Source organism: Lepidochelys kempii, chromosome 2 (genome assembly GCF_965140285.1).
Source record: "Lepidochelys kempii isolate rLepKem1 chromosome 2, rLepKem1.hap1, whole genome shotgun sequence".
Lineage (NCBI taxonomy): Eukaryota > Metazoa > Chordata > Testudines > Cheloniidae > Lepidochelys > Lepidochelys kempii.
Window position 1 is genome coordinate 235,344,298 of NC_136381.1, and position 15,786 is coordinate 235,360,083.

The 15,786-nt window shown below is 41.8% G+C and overlaps 1 protein-coding gene across 16 annotated transcripts in view; it reads left to right on the plus strand.

Moving 5' to 3' along the window:
- Positions 1–15,786, plus strand: part of KIAA1217 (KIAA1217 ortholog) — a 547,501-nt gene that overhangs the window by 289,502 nt on the left and 242,213 nt on the right. For 15 of the 16 annotated variants that reach the window (XR_012157585.2, XR_012157583.2, XR_012157584.2 and 12 more), the window contains exon 2: positions 6,087–6,370. Coding sequence is in view for 12 of the 16 variants with exons in the window: in XM_073334251.2 (XP_073190352.1) it covers positions 6,087–6,370 (284 nt within the window). In the remaining 4 variants the exon portion in view is untranslated. Of the gene's footprint in view, positions 1–6,086; positions 6,371–11,164; positions 11,311–15,786 lie in introns of those variants that run through there. The other variant, XM_073334252.2, reaches the window with a different exon arrangement.

The following is a 15,786-nucleotide window of genomic DNA, read 5'->3' on the forward strand; positions in this document are numbered from 1 at the left end:
GAGACTCCCCCCATTGCAGGTGTCCATGGACAGTGGTGGGGTAAGGGATAGGGGCACCCCCTAGAATTGCATGCAGCTCATCATAGAAGCGGCATATCTGGGACTCTGACCCGGAGCGGCCATTTGCCTCTTTGGTTTTTCGGTAGGCTTGCTTGAGCTCCTTAATTTTCACGCGGCACTGCTGCGGGTCCCTGTTATAGCCTCTGTCCTTCATGCCCTTGGAGATCTTTTCAAATATTTTGGCATTTTGTCTTTTGGAATGGAGTTCTGATAGAATGGATTCATCTCCCCGTACAGCGATCAGATCCAGTACCTCCTGTTGGGTCCATGCTGGACCTTTTTTGTGATTCTGGGACTGCATGGTCGCCTCTGCTGATGAGCTTGCTACGCTGGCCAAACAGGAAATGAAATTCAAAAGTTTCCGGTGCTTTTCCGGTGTACCTGGCTAGTGCATCGGAGTTGAAAGTGCTGTCCAGAGCGGTCACAATGGAGCACTCTGGGATAGCTCCCGGAGGCCAATACCGTCACATTGCGTCCACACTACCTCAAATTTGACCCGGAGATGTTGATTTCAGCACTAATCCCCTCATCGGGGAGGAGTACAGAAATCAATTTTAAGAGCCCTTTAAGTCGACAAAAATGGCTTCATCGTGTGGACGGGTGCAGGGTTAAATCAGTCTAGCGCTGCTAAATTCGACCTAAACTCGTAGCGTAGACCAGGGCTAAGAGAGGCCATGGCGCTGAGAAAGGACTCTTACTCCAGAGACCCTCTGCACCATCATTCTCCAGCACCAAAGACCTCCTCCAGTGCAAGTGCCCGGCACCACTCCCATTCACCGGTCCCACACAAAAGACAGACTGACAGAGGTTGCTCTCCCACTAGAGCAGTGGAGCGTGGAGGCATCAGCGGGGTGTGTCCCATGCCAGGACACCCTGCTCCGGCTCTGACTCAGCCAGCACCGTCGACTCTGGACTCTCAGGGAAGTCCATCGAGTCCAGTTCTAGTGGAATCCCTGATATGGGACTGTCAGGAGGAGGACTTAGACCTTCCCTCTACACCGGACACCTTTGAGGCAGCTAGGGACCTCATAGCAATAACGGCGCAGTCCCTCATACAGTCACCGGCTCCAACACCAGCATCACAAAGGGGCACAGTGCCTTCTAAGGGCAAGCCAGTGATGATGCGACACTGCTCGCCCTCACCTCAGCTCTGCTCCCCATCACCATCTCGCTCCGCGCTGCCTTAGCACCAAGGTCGGAGTCCTCGTCATACTTGGAGGCAGAGTCATACGTCTCTATGCAAAGCCGGCACTATTCTCGGCATCGCTCCAGACAAGAGGAAGGGTAGCCATGGTCTATGATGCCATGGCCACCACAGTGGCAGGTGCTGACTCTATGGCCCTTCTGCACCCCATGGGCCTATCACCAAGCCCAAGGGTCGGGGTCCAGATTCTTGTCAGTGGTTTCGGAAGCCCGGGCCCCTCCATCATCATCGTCTTTAGTCTGGGAACTTCCACAAGGCAAAGAGATGGGTATGCAGGCTGGCATGTTTTGAGACCGCAGCGTGACCTGGCTCCGGGGCCAGTACTGAGATGAGCATGGGCCTGGAAACCAGCACCGCTCCCAGCACTACGCAGGTCGTTCAGTGCAGAGGGGATCCCCGCGAGCCATAGGATCAGGAAGACCCAGTGCCACCACGGGCATCATCCTCCCCTGATGAAGCAGTGGTGGGCACATCAACCACGCTGCTGGCCCTGGACAACAGATCCCACCAGGAGTTGCTCAGAAGGGTGGTACAGAATTGGGGAATGCAGGCAGAGGAGGTGTCGGAGGAGACCGACCCCGTAGTTGACAGTCTTGTGCCTGAAGGTCCCTTGAGGGACCCCTCATTAAGACCATCCATAACACTACGAAAACGTTGTAGCAAATGCCCACCTCTCTTCCCTCCCATTGCCAAATGGGTGTAGAGAAAGTACTTTGTGTCTTCAAAAGAGTATGACTATCTGTTCACTCATCCTCAGGCGGGCACTCTGGTGGTGGATGCTGCCAAACAAAGGGAAAGGCAAGGACAACCGGGATGAACTCCTAAGTCCAAGGAAGCAAAGAAGCTGGATCTCTTCGGTAGGAAGGTGTATTCTACCAAGGGGCTCCAGCTGTGCATTGCCAACCAGCAGGCAGTGCTTAGCTGGTACATTTTTAATGCTTTGAACATGTCCAAATTCAAGGAGTTACTGCTGGCAGACTCCGCTCTGCGTTTGCTGCTGTCCTTGAGGAAGGCAAGGTAGTTGCGAGGACCTCCTTACAGCCTCCCTAGATTTGGTGGACTCGGCAGCCTGTACTATGTCGACAGTCATTGCTATGAGAAGCAGTTCATGGCTTCAGGTGTTGGGATTCCTGCACGAAGTCCAGCAGACAATTCAGGACTTGCCTTTTGACTGTTTAGGGCTTTTCTTGGAGCAAACAGACTCTAGGCTCTACAGCCTGAAAGACTCATGGGAGACTCTGAAGTCTCTGGGGCTTCATATGCCAGTCCTGCCCAGAGGAAGCATTTTACATCACAGCCTACCACTCGCTTCTACCCTGCTCCCCCTAGACAGGACTACAGCAGGAAGTGGGGCAGGAATAATAGATGGAGGACCTCTCAGTCCTCCTCTAACCAGGGCCAGGGTTCAGCGAAGCAGCTTTTGAGGGTGTGCCCAGAGGTCACGCACTAGTTCAGATCCTGGATCCTTCCCCTCCCTTTGTGAACTGTCTGTCCCATTTCTACCATGCCTGGGCACAAATCATCTCAGACCAATGTGTCTTGAGCATGGTAGAATTGGGATATTCTCTCCAATTCTGTTCCCTCCTACCTTCCCACCCTCCTTCCCCATGCCTCTTCAAAGACTCTTCTCAGGTGCAATCATTGCTACTACTCAGGATGGTAAAGGAGGTCCCTCTAGAGTTCAGAGGTAGGGGTTTCTATTCCAAGTATTTCCTAATCCCGAAGGCCAAGGGTGGGCTCAGATTTATTTTAGACCAGCAGGAGAGTGGGGTGGGGGGAGACAAAACCTTTTGTAGTGATAAACACCCATTTTTCATGATTTGTGTGTATAAAAACAAACATCTTCTGTATTTTCCACAGTACGCATCCGATGAAGTGAGCTGTAGCTCACAAGAGCTTATGCTCAAATAAATTGGTTAGTCTCTAAGGTGCCACAAGTACTCCTTTTCTTTTTGCGAATACAGACTGACATGGCTGTTACTCTGAAACCTGTCATTTTAGACCTGTGAAACCTCAACAGATTCAGGAAGAAGATAAAGTTCCGCATGGTTTCCCTGGCTTCCACTGTCTCCTCCCTGGATCCAGGGGATTGGTACGACATCCAATCCCACCATGGGATCTCAACCTGGTGCTTTCAAGGCTGATGGGACCCTCCTTTTGAGTCCCTAGCAGCTCGCTCCTCTGTCTTTCCTGGAAATTGGCATTCCTAGTGGCCATAACTTCTGCCAGGAGGGTGTCTGAGCTCAAGGCCTTGACATCCAAGCCCCCTTGTACTGCTTTTTTTAAGGACAAGGTACAGTTGCTGTTGCATCTGGCCTTCCTCCCAAAGATAGTTTCGCAATTCCATGCAAATCAGGACATTTTCTTCCAGTGATCGTCCCTAAGCCACATGCTAGTTAAACCAGGAATGGATGCTCCACTCCTGGATGTCAGATGTGTGTTAGCTTTTTACATTGAAAGCATGAAGCCGTTTTGAAAGTCAACACAGCTCTTCATTGCAATTGCTAAGTGGATGAGGGGGCTCCTGGTGTCCTCCCAAATGATCTCATCATGGATCACGGCCTGTATCAGGGCGTGCTACAATTTAGCAAAGATACCTGCCCCAGCATTGACAGCACACTCCACAAGGATGTGGGCATCCTCAGCGGCATTCCTGGCACAGCTCCCCATTCAGGGCATCTACAGGGCACCAACATGGTCATCAGTCCACACCTTTATATCAACTACGCCATTACTCAGCAGGCTAGAGACGATGCAGCATTTGGCAGAGCGGTGCTGCAGTCTGCGACTGGGTGAATTGCTTGGGAGTCACCGACTTGGAATCAACATGAGCAAGCACTTAAAGAAGGAAAAACGGTTACCTATCTTTTGTAACTGTTGTTCTTTGAGATGTGTTGCTCATGTCCATTCCAAGACCCACCCGCCTTCCTTCTGTCAGAGCATTTTGGCAAGAAGGAACTGAGGAGTCAGCGGATGGGCAGGGACCTATATACATCACCATGAAAGCACGACTCCAGGGGCTCCGCAGCTGACCTGATGGGTACTGCTAGGGGAAAAACCTCCCAACCACTTTGCAGTGCAGCATGCACACACCTACTTAGAATGGACATGGAGCAACACATCTCGAAGAACAACAGTTATGAAAGGTAGGTAACCATTTTTTCTCAACTTTTCCAGAGTACTACCCCTTTCAGGGACTGATTTTTCTTGCATACCTCCAAGTTTCACCTCACTTAAAAACTACTTGCTTACAAAATCAGACATAAAAATACAAAAGTGTCACAGCCACACTATTACTGAAACAATGCTTACTTTCTCAGTTTGCCTGTTTGAAATTTTAGATTGTACTGACTTTGTTAGTGCTTTTTATGTAACCTGTTGTAAAATTAGGCAAATATCTAAATGAGTGAATTGATGTACCCCCTGGTTGAGAACCACTGTGCTAGGTAGCTCACAGAAAAGTCCTTTCCTCTGAAGAACATGCAATTTAAGGTGAAATCAATGGGGGTCCACCAACGTGTATCTTACTGCATGGTGAGGACCTAAATGGTGGATTTGTCAGACAAGTGGGAATGGTATCAGGAGCAACTGGGTGACCTGTGTGCAGGAGGTCATAAAACATAAAGTCCAATTCATTGATCTAATAGTTCCTTCTGTCCTTAATATTAATGAATCTATGAAAGTTGGGAGAATGTATCGATTCCCAAAATACAGTAACATGCAAAGGGATGTGTTTAGAGATCTACTGGGAGTGCTTTTAGTGAACTTTTAGTGAAATAACTTTTAGTGAAATAGCAGTATATAGAATAAATGAAGCAAGAAATTTAAAGGGATGAACATAAAGAGTTAATGTTAATAAGGACATTCAAGGGTGCATAAGGCTGCAAATGGACTTAGGAGGCCTTTTCAATGCTGCTGTTTGTTATTCCCCTTTGCTGACAAAAGAGAGGGGGATTTTTTCATAGGTATTAGGTAACAAACCTCCAACCTACACTTCTTCAGGCACCGGAGGATTCATGTTACACAGTTACCTTCAGATAAGCTAACACTAATATACCCTCTGTGTCTAGCTGTCTTTTTGTGAAAGTATCCATGGCCATTGATGTCTTAAAGAAGACTTTAAAGTTGTAAAGTTTATCTGACTTTTTTCCTCTTTTATATCACATAAAACTTGTTTTTATTTTATTTCTCGAGGAGTGGTTTATTGAAAAAGCGATGCTGTATTTTCCAATCTGCTGTCTCAGAGAGGTATAAAATCGAAGCGAGATCCATGACATTTAAAACCTGGCTACAGTCAGAAAACAGAAACAAATCCCAAGTGCTTCTCTTACTATTTCATAGGCATTTCCGAGCATGTGGAAAACATACTTTGAAAAGATTAAGGATTTCAAATCTGCTTTGTCAATGGAATTTTATCAGTTGGTATCCCTAAGGAGACTAGTTACAGGCTCATTAGATGTACTGGAACATACTGAAGAAAACTGTTTCTTCTTGTGGAAAGCATCCTTTAGTTTTTAAAGGTTAGGGAGTAAAGGCTTTGCCTTATCTTCTTTTTACTTCAGACAATAGTGAAAATAGTATAAAGGGACATCTTTCTTAAATGATCAGTTTTCTGTGAGGCATTAAGTACTGTATAATACAGCTGCTATAAGCAATTCTGTCTGTGTATTTTATTAAAGCTTAATAACACGTCTTTCCCCATCAGTGGTGTAGAACAGGATATTGTATACTACTGTATTTTTTAAATTGACCTCACTATATTTTTTCCTTATAAATGTGACTGTTGGTGTTATGTTCTTATTATACTCTTTATTTTTTTCAGACCAGGGAAAAAACAATTTGCATGTAACATCATTAGACGATGCAGAATGTCTTCGATCTAAAGAACTCCTTGCAACTGGAAACAATAATACATCCAATCCAAAGCCTACTCGCAACATCCCTCGCAGACATACTGTAGGTGGACCTCGCAGTTCCAAAGAAATACTGGGAATGCAGACATCAGAAATGGACAGAAAGAGAGAGGCTTTTCTGGAACATCTGAAGCAGAAATATCCCCATCACGCTACAGCAATAATGGGACACCAAGAAAGGCTGAGAGATCAGGTATGAAAACAAAGTAATTTATTGTTTTTTGTTTAAAAAAACAAAACATATTTCTAACTTTTATAAAATTCAATGTTAAATGGTTAGAAAAAATGGGAATGTAGCAGACCCTAAACAAATGTAATTGGGTTGGCTTTGTTGTTTTGTTTTTTAGATTTTTTTAAAGGGGAAGAGTATGACTATTTGATGCCATTTTTGTGCCATTCACTGAAATGAATAATTTTCTGAAGAGTTTATATATTAGAGTCTAGCAGGACAAAAATGAAACCAGAATAGTCAAAGAGAACATTTATCTCCTCTTCAGGTGATAGCTAACCATCTTGCCTAAAAATGTGGGACTAGCTGTTCGCTTTAGCTACATTTTCAACCTGGGAAGCCACGCTTAGCAGAAAAGAAAACATTTGTCGACAGTGTAGGTTTACCTCAGCTGGAGCTGTTACCGGGGGCTCTGGAACAATTTTTATAGTGGGGGTGCTGAGAGTACTGAACCAAACCGTAAACCCTGTAAATGATGGAAACCACTTCAAGCTAGGGGGTGCGGCAGCACCTCTAGTTCCGGCATCTATGGCTGTTACCCACTTATTTGCTGCCTTTTCTGCTTTTGAATCCACTAAGACGAACGGAGTGGATTCATCCTCAAGTATCTGCATTCTCCAGACTATCTTGACGGCAGGTACTGGTCTCTAAGAAATGTGCCTCACACTGCTTTGTTTCTTGGCTGCATGCAGTGACTGTTCAGCAGGGAGAAGCAGATTTTGGGCCCATAGAAGATGTGGCATCTTGATGTATTTCTCAGGACAAGTTGAAAATGTTGCCATGCTGACCTTTGAACACAGAGAATGTAGTGAATGAAACTGTTCAGGACATAGTGGTGTGCTCTGTTGCTGAGTACAGCATTCAACTTTGTAAATAAAGCAGAAAAATAAACATTTTGGTCCATAATTAATTTTTCACTACATGATTTAATTAAAAAAAACAACAAAAACCCAACTCTGTATTTATGGTCCAAGTAGTTAAATGCCAAGTAAGCTGAAAAATTCAGAAGCTGGCAAACCTGGAGAAAGGGTACTGTTCAGTGGGGAAAAAAACATTGTGTCCAATTTCAGAGTAACAGCCGTGTTAGTCTGCATTCGCAAAAAGAAAAGGAGTACTTGTGGCACCTTAGAGACTAACCAATTTATTTGAGCATAAGCTTTCGTGAGCTACAGCTCACTTCATTGGATGCATCCAATGAAGTGAGCTGTAGCTCACGAAAGCTTATGCTCAAATAAATTGGTTAGTCTCTAAGGTGCCACAAGTACTCCTTTTCTTATTGTGTCCAATGTGCTCAATCTGACAAATGATGGGAGGCCACCTTTTTTTAAAGGTTTTTTTCTTAGTGCTTGTAGGTTTTCCAGCACTAGCTACCAGCAAATCAAGAGTAAAAATCAAAGTAATTTAGCAGCATATTTGTAGTCCTTGTGATTCGACTTCCCATGGATTCATATGCTTGTCCGTGTTTTATATAGAGACATTTCTTATTTCACATCTGTGAATACTTCTTCCTCAAAGGCCCCTCATATTGTATGCCTGTGATGAGGAAGGTACTTATTATATAAGCCACCTCTTCTTTATTAGCTTAGGGTGTTAATGTATCTGAGATTCTTGCTCAACATTTTCAAAGTCCTACCATTTTGGAGGTTTTCCCTTAGGTCAGCACATTGTGTTGAAAATTGAGGCCTCTTCTCTCTCTCTCTCTCTCTCTCTCTCTCTCTGATCCTTCCCCCCTCCCCCATCTATTCCAAGCAATCTAGGATCATAGTCTTCCAGTGCTTCAAAATAAAATTGTGGGTAAAAGAAAAGAAAATGAGCTCAGATTTATCTATGTCCTCAGCATTAACTGGTATGATTTATGCCCTATTTTTATACAGGCCTCTTCCTTCCTTTGAAAGTCTTGGATTTTTTTCAGTGATTATACTTTTTATCTCTTTCATGAACTTTCATGGTTGTGTGGAATGTGCTGGGTGGTAGATAAAGATAGCATACAAATTAAATAAAGGGGGAGGGGGAGACCGAAGATAAGATCTTTTGAGTCATGTAAATATTTAGTTCCAGTGGTGCAGACACTGCAAACCTAGGTTTGAACAGCCTACGCAGCAGGACACCCTACACAATTTGTAACTTGATCTCTCTCTGAAGCCCACACGTTTCAGAAGGAATGCAGTAACCATTCTCACTGTTTGTTTAAAATGTGTCATATCTGATAATTTATTGGGGAATGAAATCTATGTGAATATAGCCTGTTTCTATTTTTTTGATGATTAGACATACGTACTATCTGTAATGAGGGTAAACTTTAAAACAAAATTATCTTGAAATTACTATCAAAGGATCAGGCCACATTTCTTGGGTGCTTTCAGGAATGGGGATCTCATCCATTCGTCATTCGTTTTTTTAAACATCCATAAACCAAACAAAGAACCACCTTAAAACATGCAAAAATAAGTATCTATTTGGTAGTAAGCGACTTTTTAATAGAAATGTGTCAGAACAGTCTGTTATAATCTCAGACACACAATTCAGAGCTAATTGTTATTCCTTACCATTTGTTTGTGTATGCACGCGGGCATGTAATGGGAATATGTTAGCAGCTCCATAGTGAAGGTTGTAATGCAATTTTGTCTTTATATATGTGTGTATATATTATAATTTTAAAATATTCAGTGTGTGTGTACCATGTGTGTTTACAAGGTACATACACATATGTGCACACATGCTATATAAGAGCTAAGTACTATATACACACACATAGATTATATATACAAAATACCAACATGGGTTATTACACCTATGCAGACTTTGAACGTTTACATGATCCAACTTGACTCCTGTTGCACTCCAATGTGTGTGGGGAGTCCCTTACAGTCTTAGCCAGATACTATACCACCAGGTTCCTGGCAACCCCAATCTCAAAATGATATGGTTAGGCTATATTACACTCCAGATATTCCCAGTCGGTAGGTGATCTGTTGGGGACCATTATCAGATGGCAGAGTTTGGAGCAGCTCCTAGTTTGCTCTAATCTCTACCAGGGTGATGACCAACATAAAACTGGTCAGATAATCAAGAGGCTTTAATTGGCTCTCTTCTGGGCCTTCTCTCTCGCTCTTCACTGCAGCCAGGCAATGTGTACAATAGAGAATTTGGCCTCTAGTTTATGGTGAAACATTAGAGGTGAAAATGAGTTTTGATGATCGTGTCATGTTGTTCCCTCGACTTTGCGAATGATACCAGCCTTGGCTGATCATCTGCTTTTTCCACAGTGTCTTAATGCTTTCGTCCATGCTGGCTTTATGCATAGAAAGCCCTCTCTGAAGCAGTTTTTAAAGCCACTGCTCTGCTTTTGTAAATTCTTCCATAATGTCTACAGGAAAATACCACCTGAAAATGGCTAAGTAAAAAGCTAGAGGGGTTGCTGATCTATTGTTCATTATAATTTGTCATTGTATAATTATCATTATAATTGTATCTTATAATTTTTAATTACTTGAAAACTCCCAGCTATGCACATAGTCTTTGTAACTGTGTATTCCTCTCTCTCTTATCATCCCATTTGTTGTGTCTTGTCTTGAAACAGAAAGCTCACCAAGACGGGCTGCCTGTCTTTGTTTGTACAGTGCCTAGCACAAGGGCCTCTGGGCTCTGCTGTAATAGAAATAACAAATAATAGTGAGTGGTCTCATTCTAATTGTTTGCATGGTTAGCCATGTAAGAGCTAGATACTACTTTTATTAATAGTCTCAAGAATAGTACAGTAGCCAGGATTTGTTGCAGCTCAGGATTTATGTATATTAACCAGAGCAAAGAGGTGAAGTGGAAACTTCTTCAATACCTCCATGTATCATGCCTTTGTCGAGACCATATTACATGCTCATAAGAGTGAGGGACTAAAAAGGTCCACAACAAGGTTGGAAAGGAGAGGACCGGACCGGACCTTCTCCAGCTCTGGAGTGACATGTGTTTATCCTCCAATGAGAGTGCGGTGCCAAACATATGACACTGGAGTACTCACTCTCTATATGAGCCCATTGAGTTACGTTGCTGCCTGCTTTGGGGGGAGTGACTGTGGTTAGTAGGGGCCAGGAAAAAGTATATAAACAAGGACAATGGCTCTGAGGATGAAAAAGTATTTGCAGTTAAAAGGTTAAAAATGCTAAACTTCTTTCAAAGGGGAGGAGGTAAAAAAATCCCTGAGGTGAACCTGTTTTACAAGTTATACCAGTAAAAAGTTTTTTAAAGAGAGAGAAAGAAAATGAACCTGTAGAAGCCATATCAGTTGAAGCTTTTCAAAAGCTGAGTTTTTCGTGTAACTTTAGAGTACAATCTGAGACACATGTGGCACTGTAGGATTTTTCTTTAACTAATCACGTACATTGTTAGTCAGGGAGGGGCAGATAGCAATGCCTAGCATTTCAATTAGTGTTTTCTGAAGAATGATTTAATCCATTTGCAAATGAAGTTAGATTTCTATTAATTTTTAAAAAAACCCTGTTGGTGTGAAATTCAGAATAACTACAAAATGGGGTTGCTTCTTTTAAAAAAATGTACAGTTGAAGCAAAGTGGTAGGTCTGAACCTGACAGGTAACTTTGGCAGCATGCAGGCAGGTGGGGTTAAGGTAACTATGGAGATTTATGATGTCATGCTTGCAAGAGCATGTCAGGACAGCTAATTTAACATGTAGTTGTTCAAAAACTCTTATAGGCTAGAAGTAGGTTTTATGCAAATGACTGAGTTTTGCTGCAAAAGGGCAAAAGAAAACACGGCAGAGACATGGAGGGCATTTTACCTGACAACCGTAAAGGATTACAACAGAATTCATTCTAAACTAAAACTTTTGGGACTAAAGGAAAAGGATTCCATAACTTATCTCCTGCCTCACCTGTGGAATTCTAGGTTTAGGTAAATATAACTCTTTTTTTTCCCTTTGCACTTATTGTAAAAACATTTTTGAAATGCCGAAGTCTGCTTTACTGCATTGTTCCTCTTGGCAGCAGATCTGAATCAATAAACTGAGCTTTCTGGCATGGCATCTTTTCTTTTCTTTTCTTTTCTTTTCTTTTCTTTTCTTTTCTTTTCTTTTCTTTTCTTTTCTTTTCTTTAAACAAGCTCTTTTTTGAATGAAGTGAGAATTCTGAATAATGTGAAAGGCAATGTAATGCATTATGCTGATTAAATGAATAATGCTGCAAAAATGTTCTAGGTAGTGTTTTGGAGGAGAAACCAAGAACGGAGACACTGTATTTATTTGTAGATCATTGCCAGATGTGTCTCCTTTAACTGCTAAAACAAGACATTAAAATTATAACTACATTTATTCCAGCATTTCAGATCTGCAGAATGCAGAAGCATTTATTTTAGTAGATTATAGAATCAGTCAATGAAATACTTTTTATAAATATATGCACTGATAATTGCAACATAATTTGTGAGAGTGATTTTTAAAAAAAGGCTTGTCCTGGATAAACGCAGATCTGGTAGGAAGTAGACAACAGTGTTTGGGGCGGAAATCCAACAGCACAAGTAAACTCTACTTTATCTCTGTGGTTTTGGGGATAAAACCAGGGTGTTGGATTTTCTACGTTTGTTTTAAGAAAGAAAAAAAATCTCTTTGTGCTTAGCTGTAACTGCTGTTGCGTTTACATCAATCAGCAAGTTACACCAAGTAAACAATTATAATCAGGGAAAGGTTCCCTCATTGACACTGCTGTAATAAAATTACTCGAAGCAGCCTTACATCTACAAGATTAGCTAAAAGGTAGGGAAGGGTGCGGTTTGAGTAATTAGTGTCCAAGCATAGATATTTGAAACCAGAAAGATCATAGGTTCAGTCTAAAAACACCTGTGAAATGTAAACTCAGGCTAGAAACTTGATCAGTTCAATGTAAACCCTCAGTAGGATTTAGCAAATGAGCAGGCTGCACAATGTTTTAAACACTTTATCTAATTCCAGCTGAAAAACCAGTGTATAAGAACGTTTGACGTTCTGCATTACTTGATCATGCAAGTTAAAATAAACTTGCCGTTAACAAATATTGATTACCAAAGTAAGTAGGGATGAGTCTGAGAGGAGTAAAAAGTGAAGAGGTATCTTTAACTGCATGTATACATATATACATTAGTTCATTACACAGCTGTTTTGTTTTTCATTCAGTAAAATCTTTAGAAATAGTTATTAAGGTGATACACATTTTTTAACCTCTGGTGTTAGTTTTTAATATTAAAATATGTACTATTGAACAATAGGTTTCAGAGTAACAGCCGTGTTAGTCTGTATTCGCAAAAAGAAAAGGAGTACTTGTGGCACCTTGTGGCTGATGTTATTAGGCCCTGTGATGGTGTCCCCTGAATAGATATGTGGGCACAGTTGGCAACGGGCTTTGTGGTTAGTGGTTAGTGGTTCTGTTGTGTGGTATGTAATAATAACGTAATAATAATATAATAATGTGCCTAATAACATCAGCCACACTATCAGAGGCTAGTTCACCTGCACATCCACCAATGTGATATATGCCATCATGTGCCAGCAATGCCCCTCTGCCATGTACATTGGTCAAACTGGACAGTCTCTACGTAAAAGAATAAATGGACGCAAATCAGATGTCAAGAATTATAACATTCATAAACCAGTCGGAGAACACTTCAATCTCTCTGGTCACGCGATTACAGACATGAAAGTTGCGATATTACAACAAAAAAATTTCAAATCCAGACTCCAGCAAGAAACTGTTGAATTGGAATTCATTTGCAAATTAAATACAATTAACTTAGGCTGGAATAGAGACTGAGAGTGGCTAAGTCATTATGCAAGGTAACCTATTTCCCCTTGTTTTTTCCTACCCCTCCCCCCCCCCCACGTTCTTGTTAAACCCTGGATTTGTGCTGGAAATGGCCCACCTTGATTATCATACACATTGTAAGGAGAGTGATCACTTTAGATAAGCTATTACCAGCAGGAGAGTGGGGTGGGGGGAGGTATTTTTTCATGCTTTGTGTGTATAAAAAGATCTTCTACACTTTCCACAGTATGCATCCGATGAAGTGAGCTGTAGCTCTCAAAAGCTTATGCTCAAATAAATTGGTTAGTCTCTAAGGTGCCACAAGTACTCCTTTTTTTTTTTTTATTGAACTATGTGTCAAATGAACTAGCATATTTGCATTAGTTACACCGATGCTGGTTGATGATGTGGAAAGGGTATGGGGAAAAAATGATTCAGTGCTGCTCATGCTATGTAAGTAGATTTTTGGGTCTGAACTGATATGTAGAAAAGCAGCATTTGATTATAACGTAAATATTGTGTGTTAAGAATAAATGTTTTTAATTGGGGTGTATATAACTGCTTCATTTTCTAGCATTTTTTTCTTGTCTGACAGATTTTGATTTAGCTGATTATTATTTTTTGTTTAACCAAAAAAAGCCTACTAATTTATATCTTAGTTATAGTTGCACAGTTTTGGTCTTTTCAGGCTTGCCCAGCATGGAGTACACACTGTGGTAAGGAAGTCTGACAGTTTGATCCCTCTTAGGGTATATCTACACTGCACACTAAGCCTGGGGTCTGACTCAGATTTGAGCCTAAGTCCCCCTTCTGTCCACACACACATCAGTCTGACTTGGGTCAGCAAGCACTCAGGACCCGAGTCCTAGAACTCTGCAAGGCAAGGGGAGGGGGGGCGAGAGCCTGAGTCCCACTGTGACTTGAGACCAATGCCTGTCATTTTGCAGTGTGGCTGCAGCTCAGGTCACAGGCTCAAGTTAGAAGGTCTGTGTAGTGCAGTATGGACATGTTAGCACATCTGTGAGATCTGGGTCCAGCAATTGTAAGCCCAGGTTTACAGTGTAATGTGGATGCTTAAGTGCAGGCTAGTAAATACCCAGTCCATAATCCTGGGTTCCACAGACCTGGGTCTACAAAGCAGTGTAGACATTAGAGGCTGGTCTGTCATGAGATCTCCACCAATGCCTATCTTCTAACACCACCTTGAGATGTGGGTGGAGCACTTTCCAAAGCATCGAGGTTGTTTCCACTCTCATATTTCTGAGAGGAGCAGCATTATGTTGCACAGTACATTTCCACACACTAAATGGGATAATGCAGAGATCAGTCAGTCCTACCCCCTCTGGCCTCTGCATGACCCTATGAACTCACAGAGCCACAAACTTGTGGAGGGAGCTTCCACTCGTTTCAGGAGAAAAGATGGAATCCATGCTGCTTCTGCACATCTGCCTTTGTCCTATATGTACAAATCATTAATATGAACAAAGTATTATTTTCTTCGTGTCATGAAGTGGATTTACTGTGTATTGGTGGGTTAAAATGTTGAATATGATGCACGAGTGGAAAGTGTTTTAATTTCACTCATACTGTAAAAGTAAGAGACTGAAGTAGTGAGCAAATGTACACTGCTCTATTACATGTTAAACTATTAGCAATAAAAGCATGAATGGTATAAGTGGAGTTTAACTGATGTAGAAATAGCTTCTGCCGCATAATATTTACATCATGTGGTTTCTTCATTTATATTTATCAGTTGAAAGGGATAAAGTAACTGTTCCTTTTTTTAAAGCAGGAAAAAGTATGAAAAAAAAAGTATGAAAAAAGCAGGAAAAATAAAGCTATTTCCCCTCAAAATAAATCATACTGAAAAACAGTTCAATTTCTCTTTAGGTTTGTATGTGAAACAAGAAGTAGCCCTGAAAAGAATAAAAAGAGCTATAACAGGAAGGACTTTTTATGCTAGAAGCGTTCAACTTCACTATGAGCTACCTGTTCAACTATCAGCCTCAGCTATTTAAAAGGAGGCTGTTTTATGTTTTGCATTTGCAATGAACCTTTAAAAAAAACCAAACTCTTGTTCTTTACCTATCTAGAACAGCCGTTCACAACCTGTGTTCTGTGGACCCCGTCTAAGGGGTCTGCGAAAGTCTTAGGCTGAAAACTGTCTGAACAGAATTCAACTGTATATTCAGACAAGTGATTTGTAGGGGCCTGCAAATGGAAAAAGGTTGAGAACCACTGATCTAGAACATGGCAGCCAACACTGTACAGCTTTTAATACAGGCATATATGGGGGAAAATAGGGAACCCCCTTTAAATTAAATTGAAATGAATGGGATACAAAACCTTTTTGAGCTAGTAGGTGGAAAGTTGACTATATAGAAAAAGGTAAAGTCTTTACTGATTAGTACCATTGTCTGTATCTTTGATTCTGATCCTGCAAACACTTATGCATGTGCGTAACTTGCACACGAGTAGTCCCATTAGCCTTACACTGGGGACGTTTTTGTTAATGCTCTTCTCATATGATCACATGGGAGTGGGACATGTATTCGTGTCAGTCATTAGCAAAGTAAACATACCTCACACATCTTCTGAC